This window comes from Rhinolophus ferrumequinum, chromosome 4, assembly GCF_004115265.2.
Source record: "Rhinolophus ferrumequinum isolate MPI-CBG mRhiFer1 chromosome 4, mRhiFer1_v1.p, whole genome shotgun sequence".
Lineage (NCBI taxonomy): Eukaryota > Metazoa > Chordata > Mammalia > Chiroptera > Rhinolophidae > Rhinolophus > Rhinolophus ferrumequinum.
In genome coordinates this window covers 8,374,636-8,391,524 of record NC_046287.1, presented here as the reverse complement: position 1 = coordinate 8,391,524, position 16,889 = coordinate 8,374,636, and the positions used below count along the sequence as shown (strand labels likewise).

The 16,889-nt window shown below is 39.4% G+C and overlaps 1 protein-coding gene across 1 annotated transcript in view; it reads right to left on the bottom strand.

Annotated features, from left to right (window-relative positions):
• Window positions 1–16,889, bottom strand: part of VWA8 (von Willebrand factor A domain containing 8) — a 299,559-nt gene that overhangs the window by 276,266 nt on the left and 6,404 nt on the right. Inside the window, exon 2 of the mRNA XM_033104113.1 lies at window positions 10,240–10,317. Within this exon, the coding sequence (XP_032960004.1) occupies window positions 10,240–10,317 (78 nt within the window). The remainder of the gene's footprint in view (window positions 1–10,239; window positions 10,318–16,889) is intronic.

Sequence of the window (16,889 nt, the reverse complement as noted above, 5' to 3'; positions counted from 1 at the left end):
TCATACTTTATATACAACTCTGCAGTCTGCAATTTTTGCTTCATATCACATAGACAGCCTCTAGGTTCACAGATATAAATCTAACTTAATCTTTTTTAACAGCTGTACAAGATTCCACAATATGGATATACAATAATTAAGTCAATCCTTCCACTACTGATGCACTCAGATGGCTTCTAGTTTTTGTCACTACCAAAACCAACAACATGCTGCAATATATGTATAGTGCATATTGATATCCCTTTTTATGTGCTGATTTTTCCTCAATGGATAGAACCTATAAATAAATTGCTACATCAAAAGACATGTATATTTTTTATTTTAATAGCTACTACCATATTACTTTCCAAAGAGGTCACATACACTCACGCTTATACCAGCAATGAATGACGTCATTTCCCTGCAATCTTGTGAGCACTGGACATTATAATCCTTTCAAACTTTGACCTAGGTGATGCATGAAAATTGCTATGTTATTGTGTAATTTGTATCGCCCTCACTATTAAGCAGGGTTAGAACACATGTTCATACACTTATCGGCCCTTTGGATTTCGTCCCCTAAAGCATGCCTATTTAGATCCTTTGCCTGTTTTCTACTGTATCACATGATGTTTCTCATCAATTTGTAAGATAAATTTGTATATTATGAGTATTAATCCTCTGTCTACCATATGTGTCACATATACATTAAAATGTGATTTTTGAGTGAGGGGTTTACTACTTGAATTTGTTTTCTCATCAAACAATGTCATTAATGGTGACCAGGTGGATCCAAAGAAGCCTGTTTAACATATTACACAGCTCAAAAATTGTACATCTGCAATGAAAGTTGCAGAAAGCAACAATAGTCACTAACAGAAAATACAAGGCATCAAAAATTTTAAGTCATCTTGAAGACGGCTGCTGGGAGAAAGAAGATCAAAGAAAAATTAAGCACTGAATAAAGATTGCTGTAGAGACTCCAGAGGAGACTTAGGGTTACCTTAAAGGGCCTTAGAAGTTCATGGGACTCTCCCTTTTGAGGGTTGTAGTCTTAAAAATACATCTGAAAAATTTTCAAATGAAATCCTTTTCACAAATTCTCATGTCATGAGAGGCAATTAGTGCAACTATCAAAAATAAGGGAAATCATAAGATTGGAAGCCTTGCTTCTCAGATTGTTTTTCCAGCTCTGACTCTATAAAGGAAGAGAAGCTTAGGTAACACCTTCCTGGAGGCCTTCTGTGTAATTTTTGTCACCAATTCATTAAAACTGACAAGTAGCTGCAATAACTGTTCCACATTACATAAATATGACATAGTTTTTTGCATGGTGTTCTGTCACCTATTATGTTCATGAGTTTCTCAAATCTCTAAAAATTATTAACAAACTAAAGACAAAGACTTCCCCCACCCACCACCCGCCCCCCAAAAACATCTCTCATCCTGTTGACTTTATGCCAGAACTCATCGTTTTAAGAGCACAATGTTGTAATTCTCGCAGAAAATCTCTGCGGTCCCTAATTGCTTGGACAAGAGGTCAGTGTGTCCAGTAAACCCTAAATGACCTCATACATAATTGGCCCACAGACTGCAACAAGAAGATTATATAAAGAGGCAGAAATATAACTCTGAGGGCAAGTTTAAAGTTGTCTATTGAAAACTGCTCCCCTGGAGCACCACCTCATAAGGCAAACCCTGGAAGAAATACCAGCTTTGATACGATACAGTTTAACTTCAAGCACACAAACATGAAAGAACCTCTTTTCAAAAGCTGCCAATTTCATCTAAGCCCTGAGATTCAGTTTTCATACCAAAAGGCAAAAAAGCTTTCATTATCCACTTCAACACTTGCAGGTAAGAGATTAGGGACTAAGATGGTAAGTGGAAGTTATAATGGTCGAGGCAGGAGGTGAAATGACCTAGAGAATAAAAAGCGGACGAGTAACCCAACTCCTGTGTCCATTATGTGCTAGGCGCTGGGCTATACGGAGATGCTGGAGCTAGACAAATGGCCTACTGTGCCCCACACCGTGAAGACAGAAACAGTTCCAATGAGAAGGTGACAACTGAGTATCAAATATAAGCATTCATTATCTCACTCAGGCTATCACCAATTTAATAAAGTTTACTTTGATGAGATATACTGCTTTCCTGAGGTTTTTAATAGAATCTTAAGACTTCCACTTAAGAAAATTTCAAAGTCTACATATCAGCCAGTGAGCAGGACTTCTGCCATTCTATTAGATACATGTGAAGTATGCATATCAACATTCATACATCAACATTGTGATTTTTATTTCTTCATTACTAAAAGATAATAGTGATTTTCAGGGCTCTAAATAATAACTTTGAAAAAGACAGAAATAAAATAGCACTACCATGCCTGAACTATTTCAATATTTGTCAATGAACTTGCACACTTTTAAATTCTAAAAGAGTTTTCTAACATACCATTCTCCTTTCCATCCCAGGACTTACTCTAAAGAAAAGTAGCCAGAGATATTAAGGCAGACTGTAAAAGGAAAATCAAACTGAAGTGAGGAGATCTGGGCTTAACTGCGAATTAATGAGTCTTCTGACCTCTTTCTTTTGATCCTACTTCCCTGGCTATGAAATGAATTTCAGAGAGAATAATAATTGCTCAAGTTCCTTTCCTTAACCAAAGTCTATCTTTTATGTTTCATTTGAAAATATTAAATATCCAAAAGGCAAAACGCTAAATTGAAGCATAAACACAGGAAGGAAAGTAATACATTATCAAACTTCAACAAAACATCATTTCCAATTTTTCTTTTTTAAATAGCTCCGAGAGAGGAAAAGAAAACAAATCCATCAGTTTTCTCATAACTAAAACCCACAGTCTCTAATCAATCATGTAATAGCAAGCCAAAGAACTGTAATTTTCCCATTTTGGAAATAGTCCCCCAGAGACGGAGAAAAAAGTTCAAAGAATACAATATTTGAACATACTTGTAATTCAGTACATAGATGCATAAAAACACGTCACAGTATGCAATACAATGTATCTGCCCAACCGCAATGCTCATGCCATACAAGAGTTTGGTTAATTTAGCTCAGCCATTTATCTTATTTCAAGTTAACCAAACTTCCCACAGTCTTTTTCTTACAAATGGACACAGTTGCTCTTTAGAAAGACTAATAGAAACTATGTAACAATTTACTACTGGGTTAAAACATAAGCACCATCATCTTGACAGACAAGCAATAACAGAGAAGGATACTTATATTGTGACTACGGTAGGAAGGATGACGAATGGATACCAAGCCCCCCAAAAACGCAAATTGGAGTCTAATGGATGCTCCGACTGCTTTCAATATAAACTCTTCAGATAAATTTCAAAGGGTAAGTTACTAATAACCAAACACAAAAGAAATGAAAAAATTTTTGATTATATAAGAGATGCATGAAAACAGTAATAAAAAATTGAAGTATCTAAACCAGAAAATGCTGAGGGTATTTCTTGGTTTGTTTTTCTGGGGTTTTCTAGTGACAATTTATGGGAGTTTTCCTATATTTAACAACAGATACCTGTGACAGTTTGGGACTTGAGCTGAGCCAGTCATTGTATTGGCCCTCAGTCATTTGCAAAAATAAAAAATATAGTCATTCAAAGTCTTTTTTTTTTAAGTTCAAAAACTGGTATCATTGCTAAGATCCCTTGAATCCTTAAAACTAATATAGTTGTATTAATTCTCTCACTTATTAAGATCCCTCAAGTGATTAAGCATTTGTGACTGTGACAACACATTTCAGCAGACCCCAGATAGGAGACAATGGACCTTAGCTGTTAAAAGAAGGGGTGGATAGGGCTATCATCTATTGAGAACTGTCAGGCAATGACGATGCTTCCTGTCTACGTAAGACTGAAAAAACTAGCATTGTTCCCACACTACAAGTACATTAAGTGTGATCTTTGAAAAGAAACTGAAGCTTATTTGGAGAGTCTGCAGACAACCTAAGGGCAAATTCAAAATCAAATCTAGATGAACTGTATTCCAGACTCATCTTTTAAGAGTAAGACGGAATGAAGAAATGTTTTTAGCATAACTCTTCAGCAGACTCTGAGCAGCTCATAGTAATCCCCATACTCAGCAGTGCCACAGGCATAGGATAATGGAAAATGAAAAGGAACAAGCATCAGGACACTGGGGAAATGGCTGTGTCAGGGACTCACAATTATTGAGCACTGTGTGCCAAGCACGCTCCCACATATTTCACCTATGCTCTTTGATCTAATCCTGACAATACATCCAGGAGCTTGACGAGATCATCCCATAGTGCAGGGGTATCCAAACTGCGGCCCGCGGGCCAACTGTGGCCCGCAATCCATTTTTAATTAGCTCGCAGCAAATTCCAAAAATATGTTTAGTTTACTTAAATAAACCAGGTGAGGCAATACGTACTTCACCTCGAGTGAGTGGCCCGGCTGTTTGTGTGTTTTACCGCATATGGCCCTTGGTGAAAAACGTTGAAAAAAGTTTGGACACCCCTGCCCTAGAGTAAGGAGACACAGAACAGTTAAGTGACTACAGAAATTAACATGTCTAAAAAAAGAAAGAAAGAAAATGAAATTCACATATCTAGAAAATGGTACAACAAAATTTTAAACATAATTGCCCCCCTCTTCCAAGCAGTTGTTACCCTACAGAACTCAGACTATATAAAAGTTTTCCTATTGTCTATCAAGAGTGCATACTATTCTTCACTTCTGATGTTTATTATAAAAAGTTAGCTACATTCTTAATAAGGAAAGACCCAGAAATCAGAAAAATGAGTGATTTTTTTCAATTATTATGTACCTATGGCATGTAAAGTGTTATATTTTGCTAATTTTTCTCTAGATAAGTGTAGTAACTTCAAGAATTATGTCACTAGTCTCACCCTAGAAAAGAAAACCTGTCCATCACAGCATAATTTGGTATAACCAATAAGTCATTAAAAATAACTCTCATTTCTAGTTAGCCTATAGAGAATTACAAGAGAGTTTCACTTCCAACCTAACAAACAGAGCAAATCAGTTGATCTACAAAAATTTCTCTCTTCAAAACCCATCATACACGTAAGGACACAAAGAAACCTAAATGAACTAAATTCTAAAAAGTAATCAGCACTTTCAAGGAGAAGAGACCTAGAGCTAGTTTTCATTCCTGATGGAATAGCAGGAGGAAGAAGACTCTGGCACAGACATGTCAGGATAAACCAGGTACACTTTGAACAAACCTACACTGGCCACACATGGGCTGGCACGATACATTAACCTACTGAGAAGTCCCAGCCACAGAGAAAATCTCTACCTACCCTCCAACTCTTTTCCATTGGCCTTCTCTGAGTCTACAGGGCTGTATACTTAGAACCAGATGCAGGACAGGAGCCAGAAATCTCCTTCCTGAGGCACGCGGGACCGTTCTCCTTAGTGCAGGGCAACAACCCATAGAAGGCTGGGCGAGGGACACAAAAGGTGATAGAAACCCCTCCAATGCACTTCAGGTTTTTGTCCAGGACAAGTTCTCAAGGATGGGGCTAGGGCAGCAGAGCTGAGAAAAATCCTTGTGACATTCCTGACCTTCACTGACAGCCTCTGAAGGCTGGAGGCAGATAGGACAAGAGAGAGGAGATGCAGAAAGCAGGATATAGGACTGAATGGCACAGAGAACTCCCCAGAAACCCAAATATCTGGTAGTTATAAAGCAAAGAGAGATTGGCCAGGGTTTGTAAAGCTGGAGACTGAGCTCTAAAGCACAAAGAGAATGCGGGAATCTCACCAGAATTCAGAGCCTGAACCCTGCTGAAGGGAAAATCCTGATCCCTTTCTCAAAGCATTAAAGCTTCTTAGCTTTAAATGGAATCTAAGGAAAGCAACAACAAAGCCCAGCACTTCTGAAACCCATCCTTCCATAAAAGTAATGAGAACACTGGCAAAAATTGTCAAAAAAAAAAATCAACTTTTTCAGAATTCTAGAAATTAACAAAACACTTTCAACAATCTGACATACATTTACCCAAGAAAAGTCGGTGAACCTCAGTAAGAACAGTGAGCTTTGTGGTGTTTAACTTGCCCTGTTCCCATCTCTCTCCCCACCTCTGTGGTAATCTTAAAAACCAGCTGCCCACAATGGTGGTGGAAACCACTGTCAACCACTGAGGGGGTAGAACAGGGTTGGAGCTCACCAAAAGCCCCACCCGCAGAGAGCTATCCATACTCACCTGTCTAGCAACTTCCTGAAAAGCTCCATTCTTAGAATTGGTCTTTGACTCACTCAGAACTCCCTGTGTGCAAACAGCACTACCCTGGGGCAACTGTCAAAAAAAAATCAGCAACGCTTGCTGACATCACAGCTGCTTGAGCAGCAAAACCAGCTAGAGCTCACGCAAGGAGGACCAACTCTGAAAGGGAAAGACTATGAATGAGATGTCCAAAGGAAGCTTTGAAAAGTCCCAGTGTATGCCTAGGGGTCTAGAACACTATGCATATGTTCAGAAGTCGGGAGAAGGGCCGAATCTCACACCGTGAGCTGGCATTTCCGCTTCGCACAAGCAGGAAGTAAAGGCTGAGACCCACTTGGAAGCTGTCGGTGTGGCACTGAAATCATGCCCAACATTCACACAGAGACCCTGGGTAAAGGCTGAGAGAACTTACTCATTCAAGGCATTTCAGAAATCTCTGGGGTGGCCGGATGGCTCAGGTGGTTCGAGTACGAGCTCTCAACACAGGGTTGCTGGTTCAATTCCCACATGGGCCAGTGAGCTGCACCCTCCACAACTGGATTGAAGGACAATGACTTGGAGCTGATGGGCCCTGGAGAAACACACTGGTCCCCAATTTTCCCCAATAAGAAAAAAAAGAAAGACATATCTGTCCGATCATTACCTGACCACTAATCTTCCTGAGCTGGAACTTCAGAGTCTGTACATGGCAAAGAATAGAGACTTGAGAAAAACAGTCACCAAACAAACATCAGCAACAATGGCAAGGAGGAAAACCAAAACCTGGGGAAGGGAGGAATCTGATTTCCAGAGTTGCCACATTAACTATTTATTATGTCTGCTTTTCAACAACAACAAAAATTGTGAGAAACACAGAGAAATAGGAACATATTGTCCCTACACAGAGGAAAAAAAAGCAGTCAGTGAAAAATATCTCTGAGGAAGCCAGGCATTGGAGTTAGTAGACAACACTTTAAATCAGCTATTATAAATATGTTCAGAGAATTAAAAAGAAAGCCTGTCTATAAAATTAAAAGAAAGCATGACAACAACATCTCATCAGAAAATATCAATAAAGACATAGAAATTATTTTTTTTAAAAAAAGATCCAAATACAAATTCTGAAGTTGAAAAGTACAAGTGAAATTTAAAAATTCACTAGAGGAACTCAACAACAGATATGAGCAGGCAGAATAATCAGCAAACTTGAAGTGTAAGAAACAGTTTTAAAAAAAGAGAGAGAGAATAAAGAAAAAGTAAACAGGGCTTCAGAAACCCATGGGACACCATTTAGTATACGAACATAAACATAGTGGTAGTCCCAGAAAGGAAGGAGAGAGAGGAAGAAAGAAAAAACAATGAAGAATAATTGCCAAAATCTCCCCCCAAATTGATGGAAAAACATTCACCTGCCCATCCAAGAAGCTCAACAAACTCCAAACAAGTAAAACTCAGAGAGCTGTAATTACACATACCATAGTTAAACTATCCAAAGCTAAAGCCAAAGAGAGTATCTTGATAGCAGAGAGAAAAGCAACTCATCACATAGACGGGATGCTTGACAAAATTAGTAACTGACTCCTCATCAGAAACTATGGAAGCCGTAGGCAGTAAGAGGACATATTCAAAGTGCTGAAAGGAAAAGAAAACTGTCAACCAAGAATTCCATATCCAGTAAAATTACTTTACAAACAACAAGACAAAATTAAGAAATTACCAGATAAACAAATGCTAAGAGAATTCATCACTAGCAGATCTGCCTACAAGAAACACTGAAGGGAGTCCTTCCTTTCTGCTGAAATGAAAGCACACAAGACAGTAACTCAAATCCACAAAGAAGGAATAGCAGTAAAGGTAAATGCATATGTAAACAGAGAGACAGTATAAATATATTTTTGTCTGTAACTCTTTTATCTGATTTAAAAGACAACTTTACAAAACTATAATTATATAATTGTGTCAATAAACATTTAATGTATAAAGATATAATTAGTATGACAATAACAGCACAAAGGAAGTGAAAGAAAACAGAGCTATATTGGAGCCAAGTTTTTGTATACTATTGAAATTAAGTATAAATCTGAAGACGTTTGTCTTAAGTTAAATTGTTAATTGTAATCCCTAGAGTGACCACAAAGGAAATAACTCAAAAAATATATAGTAAAAGAAAAGTAGGACAGAGTGGAGAGGACAGATTGTAGAACCATTTGGGAAAGGTGAAGACTGACCTTTGTTCCTACGGTGTTAAGAGAATCATTTAAGGACTTTTGAGAAAAGAAGTGACATGATTTTGTACAAAGAAATGACCGTGAGTCATTAGGGAAATACAAATGAAAACAATGCGTACCACTTCATACCCACGAAGATGGCTATAACAAAACAGACAGATAATAACAAGTGCTGTTGAAGATGTGAAGAAACCAAAATGCTCGTACATTGTTGGTGAGAAGGTAAAATGGCGCAGCTTCCCTGAAAAAGTTTGGTTATTCCTCAAAATGTTAAACATAGAGTTCCATATGACCTAGCAATTCCACTCCTAGGTACATACCCAAGAAAACTAAAAACATGTCCACACAAAAACTTGTATATGAAAGTTCATAGCAGTATTATTCATGACAGCTCAAAAGCAGAAAAAAAAACAAATGTCCACCAACTGATGAGTGGATAAACAAAATGTGGTATATACATACAATGGAATATTATTTAGCCACAAAAAGAAATGAATTACAGATACATGTTACAACATGGATGACCCTTAAAGACATTGTAAGTTATGATAACATTCTGAAATAAGCCAGACACAAAGCCTACATATGTATGATCCCATTTATATGAAATGTTCAGAACAGCAAATCCACTAAAACAAAGTATGTTAGTGATTGCCAAAGGCAGGGGGGTTAGTGGGTTAGAGAGAGGAGGAAACAGGGAGTGACTGTTAACGGATATGAGGTTTCTTTTGGGGGTGATGAAAATGTTCTAAGCTAGATAGTGGCATGGTTGCACAACTTTGTGAATATACTAAAAACGTCTGAGTTGTATACTTCAAAAAGGTGAATTTCATGGTATGTGAATTATACCTCAATAAAGCTGTTATAAAACAAAAACCGTGATGAGTTAGCATTTCGCACGTAGTAGAATTAAAACAAAAAGACTAGAAATACCAGTGTTGGAGAACATGTACATCAGCACTGTTGGTCAAAGGGTAAAATGGTACGATTCCTTTGGAGACCTGTTTGGCAGTGTCTTATAAAGTTAAACAGGCACCCACCCCTATGACTCACCAATTCAACAACGATTTACTCAAGAGAAGTGAAAATTTATGACCACATAATTGTACAAGAATGTACACAGCACCTTATTCATAACAGTCCAAAAATGGAAACCATCCAGACGTCAAGAAGAGAATGGATAAACAAAATGTAGTATACTTAGGATATATCCAACAGACTAATACTCAGCAATAAAAAACAAACTGATAGGAGCAGCCACATGGGTGAACCTCAAAATCATTATCTTGATGATTTTTTAAACAAACCATGCGATATGATTCTATTTCTATAAAGCTGAAGAACAGACAAAACCATCAATCACGGCAGAAAAGAGAACAGTGGTTTCCAGGGCAGGGCAGCCGGGAAGGGGCTCAAGAGCACACTCGGTGATGAACGCAACCCTGGTGCTTATATAGGTTTGTAAAATTGTCAAAACCAAAATAAATATCTAAGATCTGTGCATTTTATTATATTTAAATTTTATCTTATTTAAAAAAAACCCAATAGTATGTGAAAAAAATAAGTGTTTTACTGAAATATTCATGGGTGAAGTGATATGCTATCTGAGATAGGTTTTTAAATACTCCAGAACAAAAAAATGGGAGGCAGGTAAAAGAAGATACGCATGTGCTGATGAATGTTGAAGCTGAGTGATAGGTACATTAGGTTTACACTATTCTCTCTAGTTTTGTATATCTTTACAAATTCACATAATGAAAAAGTTAAAAGTTATTCATTCATAAATAAATGAACATTTCTTACTGTAGTTCTGTGGCACAAGTTCGGGGCTCTTAGGAGTTTTCAACTTGTAGGATACATCTCCAATATTAACTGTATCACCTAAAAAGACAATAAAGAAACACAATCATTACGAGAGACGACTGAGAAAACCATACGCTAGGCCTTTTGCAACAACGACTCTCCTGACCCCCAGAGAGGGGTGTGCTAGGAATATACCACACGTCAGTCTGTCCGGCTCCGCAGACAAACCTGTCTTGCACGATGCTCGAAATCCTGTGCCCAAAGTATAAATGATGGGAAAAGACACAGGAGGCATCGGTGAAATTTGCACCTTAAATGCTACGTTAGCAAAAAAGGTGAAGCACCATAAAATAGGTTAACCAGTTTTATTTTCTCATTAATAGCAGTACTAATAGAGTCAAGGACGACACAGAAGGAGGTGTTTTGTTTAGGCTCTTCCAAAGCATGCGTAGGGGGGTATTGTAAAAAATGTATCTGCAACATTTTTACATTTCTATATGTTCTTTTTACTACCTACAACTTCAAGTTCTCTAGCAACATAACCGGAAAACTCAATATTTCTAGGTACATAAAAAGAAGAAAGCCTGAGGGGCATATATACCAAAAAGTCCCACAGGAAACAAGCCAAACAGAGAAAAGTTCTCAGTAACTTCCACAAGGTTCTAATTGTTTTTTAAGTAACACTAATTTCTGGTGGATCTTCTAAAATGCAGAACTAAACTGAACGATCTCTGCTTTGCTCCCTCCAACAGCAAAACAGGCATCTTGCTACTATCAGCAACGAGAACGTCATTGGAAAGGGCTCAGAGACACTCGGAGACAGAAACTGTGACACATCTCAAAACCGCCAGTTTCGAGCTAGTGAGGTCTTCTGGAGACTAAGGCCCTAGATCATGGTGAAAATACCAAGAGCCAACCTTGTAGAATTATTACTATCGTCCAAGTACTTCACACATTCCCAAAACAACCCCATGAGACAGACTTTACAAGTGAGGGAATTTGTGATCTGTGGGGAGAAAAGTTTTTATAGCTGAATAAATATATTACAGGTATGTGGTAAATTGAGAGAAAGTAGAAGAAACACTGTAGAACGCAGGTTTGGTTTCGGATGCAGAAGACATGCATATGTAGAGTTCAATTGTACATACAAATCAAAAGAGTTTTCCTCTGAATTGGTTAATCTGCCAATACTTGAATACTGGCAATTTGGCAAACAATGTTATAGAGACATTATTTCTTTCATTTCGTTTAAATGTAAACTGTGAATAAGCACGGTTCCTGTGAGCTCTTTCATGTCACTGCTGTAACCAAAAGCCCACCTCCAAGCAGCTCGGTGAAAGGGCACTGGGGTTTCAGCTACAGCAGTTGTCTGAAATAACTCACAGAACCACAGGGTCACCAATGAGACCCGGCTCAGGAACTCATCCACAGCAGGGCAGGGAAGCCAACAGCAAATGGTCAAAGCTACACCCCAGGATAAACACACTGAGATACTGTCCCGGCACCACGAAATCCATGGGACACCATGACCAGAGGGCAACTCTTCCCATTCAATTTGGATATTTTTCAAACCTGTGAAAAGGTGGCAAAACACTATCTTAAGCTGCAGAAATCATGGTTCTTCATTTTCCATCTGAAGTCTTGAGATGCATCTTGTAATAAAAAGAACATTGCCGTAAGTGAACTGTTCCTGCAGCCTGGGCGTACTCCCTCGTGACTGGGCAGGGGCGTTTCACTGCCGAGCCTAGGTTGTACCCACAGCCTGGCTGCCAGGGTGCAGGTGGGAGGAGGAACCAACCACTGTGTTTCCAGAGTGGAGTCAGGGCCCTGTTTCCTGTCAAGACTCAGCACGGGATTCCACTTCTCTCTCACTCTCTCCCTGTCCCCCCTCACCTCCTGTTTTCCTCCTACCTCACTACGACTTCTGAAGTCTTTGCTTTTCTTCTTCCTTTTCTCCTCAGTGTCTTAACATTGGGTGCGAGGCCAATTCTAGCCTCTCCTAGTTCATCTATGACTTCTCCTTGTTGAGCTCACCCAGTCTTATGCCTTTAAATGCAGCTAATATATATTGCTGGGTCCAAATTTATATCTCTAACCCAGACCACAGAACTCCAAACACAGACACCAACAGACTCTGAGATGCCAAATAGGCATAGTAAACTTAACATATTCAAAACTGAACTTCTGACCTTTCCACCAAAATGTGCTCTACCCACAGTATTCTGCGGTTCCGCTAAGGGCAACTTAATCCTTCCAGTTGCTCAGACCAGAAACCTCGCAGCCATTCTTAACTTTTCTCTCTCATTCCCCATCAGAAAATCCCACTGACTGTCTTTAAGACATATCCAGTATTGCCCGCTTTTCACACCCTCTGCCACCACATTGCTGACCCAAGCCAACTGGGGGTTTCCTGCTTCAATCATTTTCTCATTTAAACAGCATTATCTCTCACCCAACAGACCTCCTGTTTCACCCCTTGCAGCCTACAGTTTATTCTCAACAGAGCAGCCACAGTGATGATAATAAAATAGCAACCGAGTAACGCCAGTCCTCTGGCCACCCCTCCGGGGTTTGCAGTGGCCTACACGGCTGGTTCTGCTGACGTCTGATGAGCTCATTTGCTCTCTGACCTCATCTCCCACGAGTGTCCTCCTCACCGTCTCTATTGCAGCCTCACAGGTCTCCTCACTCCTCACAAAAGCATGGAGGACACATCCTCATTTTACGCTTTTGCACTGGATTTTCCTACTGACTGAAATGCTCATCCTAATCATATACATTTATCAATCAGGGTCCCAGCACGAAACAAATGGCACATTCAGACTGAGTAACCGAGGACAGTATAATAAAGGAACCACGTATGAAGGTGTGGGCAGAGTCTAGGAAAACCAACAGGATGGTGCAGTACCCTGGGACTAGGGTTTCCAGGCGGGAATTCCTACCCGTTCTCAGGAATTTCTTTCGTTTTCCCATTCCTGAATCCCGAGAAAAGTTGGTCAGGAAATCGGGAAAATCAGCTCCTTGAACCCAGTAATACCCACAATGGGAAATAAATGTACTACTCACAATTTATCTATTAGATATTTTCCCTATTTATTGCTAGGGTTTCCAGGCAGGAATTCCCAGCCGTTCTCAGGAATTGTTTTTTCGCTTTACCGTTCCTGAATCCTGAGAAAAGTTGGTCGGGAAATCGGGAAAATCAGCTCCTTGAACCCAGGTGGTTGGTAGTATCGGCTGTCACTTTGTAGGAACGATTCATCGTGGACAGCAGAAAACAGTTTATATCTCGGGATTCGGGAATGGGAAAGCGAGAAAAATTCCTGAGAACGGGCAGGAATTCTTGCCCGTAAACCCTGGGACTAGCAGTTACAGAAGCCGTTACCACCCCTAGGTCTGAAGGGGCATGGGAAAAGAGCCAGCAAAGTGAGCGAGCATATTGAGAAAGCTTCCTAGGAGGAGCTGTGACCTTGGAGGAGGAACACAGCAAACCCATGGTGGTCACCTGGCCAGGAGGGAGCGGAGGAATCAACACGAACCAGACACTGACATAAGCAAAAGGAGAAACAGACAAATCTAAAAATCATACCTGGATATTTTAATGTATCTCTCTTAGTAAATTGATGGAAGAGCAAGGACAAAAATAGAAGGATACAGAAGTGCGGATAATCGCTTTTCGACCTGCTGGCTAAGAGTAGAAGCAAGGACTGAGAAGATGTGAAAATATTATTAGCCATTCAACCTAAATGACCTTTACAGAACACTACACCCAACAATAGCAGAAGGCCTATTCTTTTTAACTGTGCATGGAACAGTCACCAAAATAGATCATAGGCTGGACCATAAAAGCAAGTTGTAATACATTTCAAAGGATTAAAACCATACACAAATATGTTTTCTGATCAAAATGGAATCAATAACAAAGATTTGAAAATAACTTGAAAGTCTAAACATCTAGAAATCAAGCAACAGGCTTCTCAAAAAATCCAAAGAAATCACAACGGACACTGGACTCACTAAGAAATAGGGCCGCAACGCCTGCTGTGGGCAGAGGACAATGACCCCCACAGGGACTGGGCACTCGCCCGCCGGCCTCCCTGAGCACCTGGACATCCTCTGTTAGATACCAGGCTACAATTTCCTGAGTCAGCTAATCCATACCAGTGGCCCAACTCTGCCCCCTGTGTCACTAGCGTGTTAAATGTCTACTTTCGCTCATATCCCTCTCCTGCGTTCCATACTTGTCAGTAGCTCGCTGGACACTTGAGATATTCCAGAGACACCTCAACTTGAACGTGAGAAAACCGAACTCTGTGTTCTCCGTTTGTATTGTCCAGCCATCGCCAACCAGCTCTAACTCTTGGACTCCGACCTCGGCGACTGTCTCCTCCGGGGAGGCCTTCCACACTCTCCCACCCCACGTGCCCGTCACACTCCTCAAACATCTCACCTCCCCATGAACCGCCCCTCACTTTTGCACCACCTCCACCTCCCCCAACAATGGATCACTCCATTCCCACCTTTCTGCTACCTTAGTATCTGGCTCCTGCTTCTGTAATAGCACTTCTCACACTGCATTAGTTATTGGTTATGTCTCCTCCACAATAATGGCCCTTAGATGAGGGTACACAAACACTTCCAAGGGTACAGAGCATGGCGGTCTTACAGGGATCCGTTTTCAGACCCTCACTCCCACGTGCTCTTCCCTAAGGTTGATCTGCGAACAGGCCCTGCAGGTTCTCCATTCCCAAGGCGCTTTCAGGAGCGCTTCTCCTTATTATTTTCCTATGGGGTGTGGTGCATTGAACCGGGGACCACCCGGACATGTTAAATTATGTTTTAAGAGAAATCGCCTTTAAAAACTACTCGAATCAAAATAAAGCTGTCTAGGAATTGTTTTTACATATTTCTACTAAAGGAGTAGCTTTAGAACTGACTAAAGTATTTTGGCCTGTGTTGGCCTGTGTCAGGTACAGTACACTGCAGAGTGGGGAAGTGAGGGTGAGTCAGGCACACCTCGTTTTATTGTGCTTCACAGAGGTTGCGTTTTTTACAAATTGAAGGCAAGACCCTCCACCAGCAGAAAGATCACAACTCGCCTCATTGCAATGCCCGCTTTAATGTGGAGGTCTGGAACCCAAGCCATAATAGCTCCGAGCTCCTCCGGTTCTGTCACATAATCCAAGACGGGAGAACTCAGCGCAAAGTAAAGAAAGCTTTGAAAACTGACTTTGCACACACTTAAAGGTAAGCTATTTTTTCAGTTTTTCGCATCCTTATCTTGAGAACATGCTATTCACGGGGGTACGGGGGGAAGGCACCTCAAACACCTGAAGCAGTACACATTGTTGATGCTCATCCATTTTCATGCAACTGAGACAGTTTTCAGAGCCACGAGGTTTTTCACAATACATTGGATAAAAACCACAGAAAACTTTTAAATGTTCCTTTCAGATCAGATGTGTACCTTTCAATATGATAGTTAAAAATTTATTCTCCAATATCATCATGAAATATCCGTTCAATTATAGTCATTCTTCATCTTATAAGGTGCTACTTTCACAAGCTTATTGTGAAAAGGTTATATACCGTGTTTCCCCGAAAATAAGACCTAACCGGAAAATAAGCCCCAGCATGATTTTTCAGGATGACATCCCTTGAACATAAGCTCTAATGTGTCTTTTGGAACAAAAATTAAGGTAAGACCCTATCTGATTTTCAGTGAAACAGGGTAGTAGCCACTGAACTAATTAGCTTTGTTTCACTAAATACAAATCATGAGGTCGAAAGAAACTGAGTATTTCTGACTTTTATACATGATTTTTAATTTTTCTCTAAAACCCATACATAGTTCATTACACATTTTATAAACAATAGCATGCCTTCTACCATAATCCTCATTATATAATTTATTTTAACTGATATTATATTACTTTATTATAAAGAACAAAACGTGTTATCCTATATTATGAAATAGCTAATTTAAATATGTAAGCACTAGATTCCTTTATTCTTTGCTTTACTGCACTTAGTAGTTTAGCCTACAAAAGGTGTCCCATAATTTATTTTTCAGTGGTTTTTTAACATTCCTTAAAATATATATTAACACACTCATTTGAATTGAAAGGTAAAAAATACATTTCCTGTCACAAAGTTGAATTTGGCTGATTGGGTTGACAGTACAGACTACCTTTGTTACTCACGAAAACTTTAAGAATTGAACAAAAAAGTATTTAAACTGTGATAAGGTAAAAGCATTTTCTCAAAAAAATATGCTTTGGCAAAGGTATGCTAAATGAAAGATGGATTTTTACCAACAATTTCTGAGTACATTAGATTAAAAAACAGCCTCTAAGTGAGAAAGGAACCATAGCCATTTGGTTAATTTTGCTAAAGCCTTTTTAGTGAACCACCCATAAAATGAGACTGGAGTGATTCAGTGACTTCCTGCAAGTCAAGTGGTTTCTGATACTTTGTTACCTACAAAAATTTTAAAAAGACTGTAATAAAGTTGTCAGTTGACACAAGGTCATAAAAAGTAACATTTTTGACAATAAATCAACATATTAGTGTCTTATAACTTAGAAAGTGTACAAAGAATTGAGTGATAGTACTACATCCAAATTATTTACATTTTCACAATCATTAATATT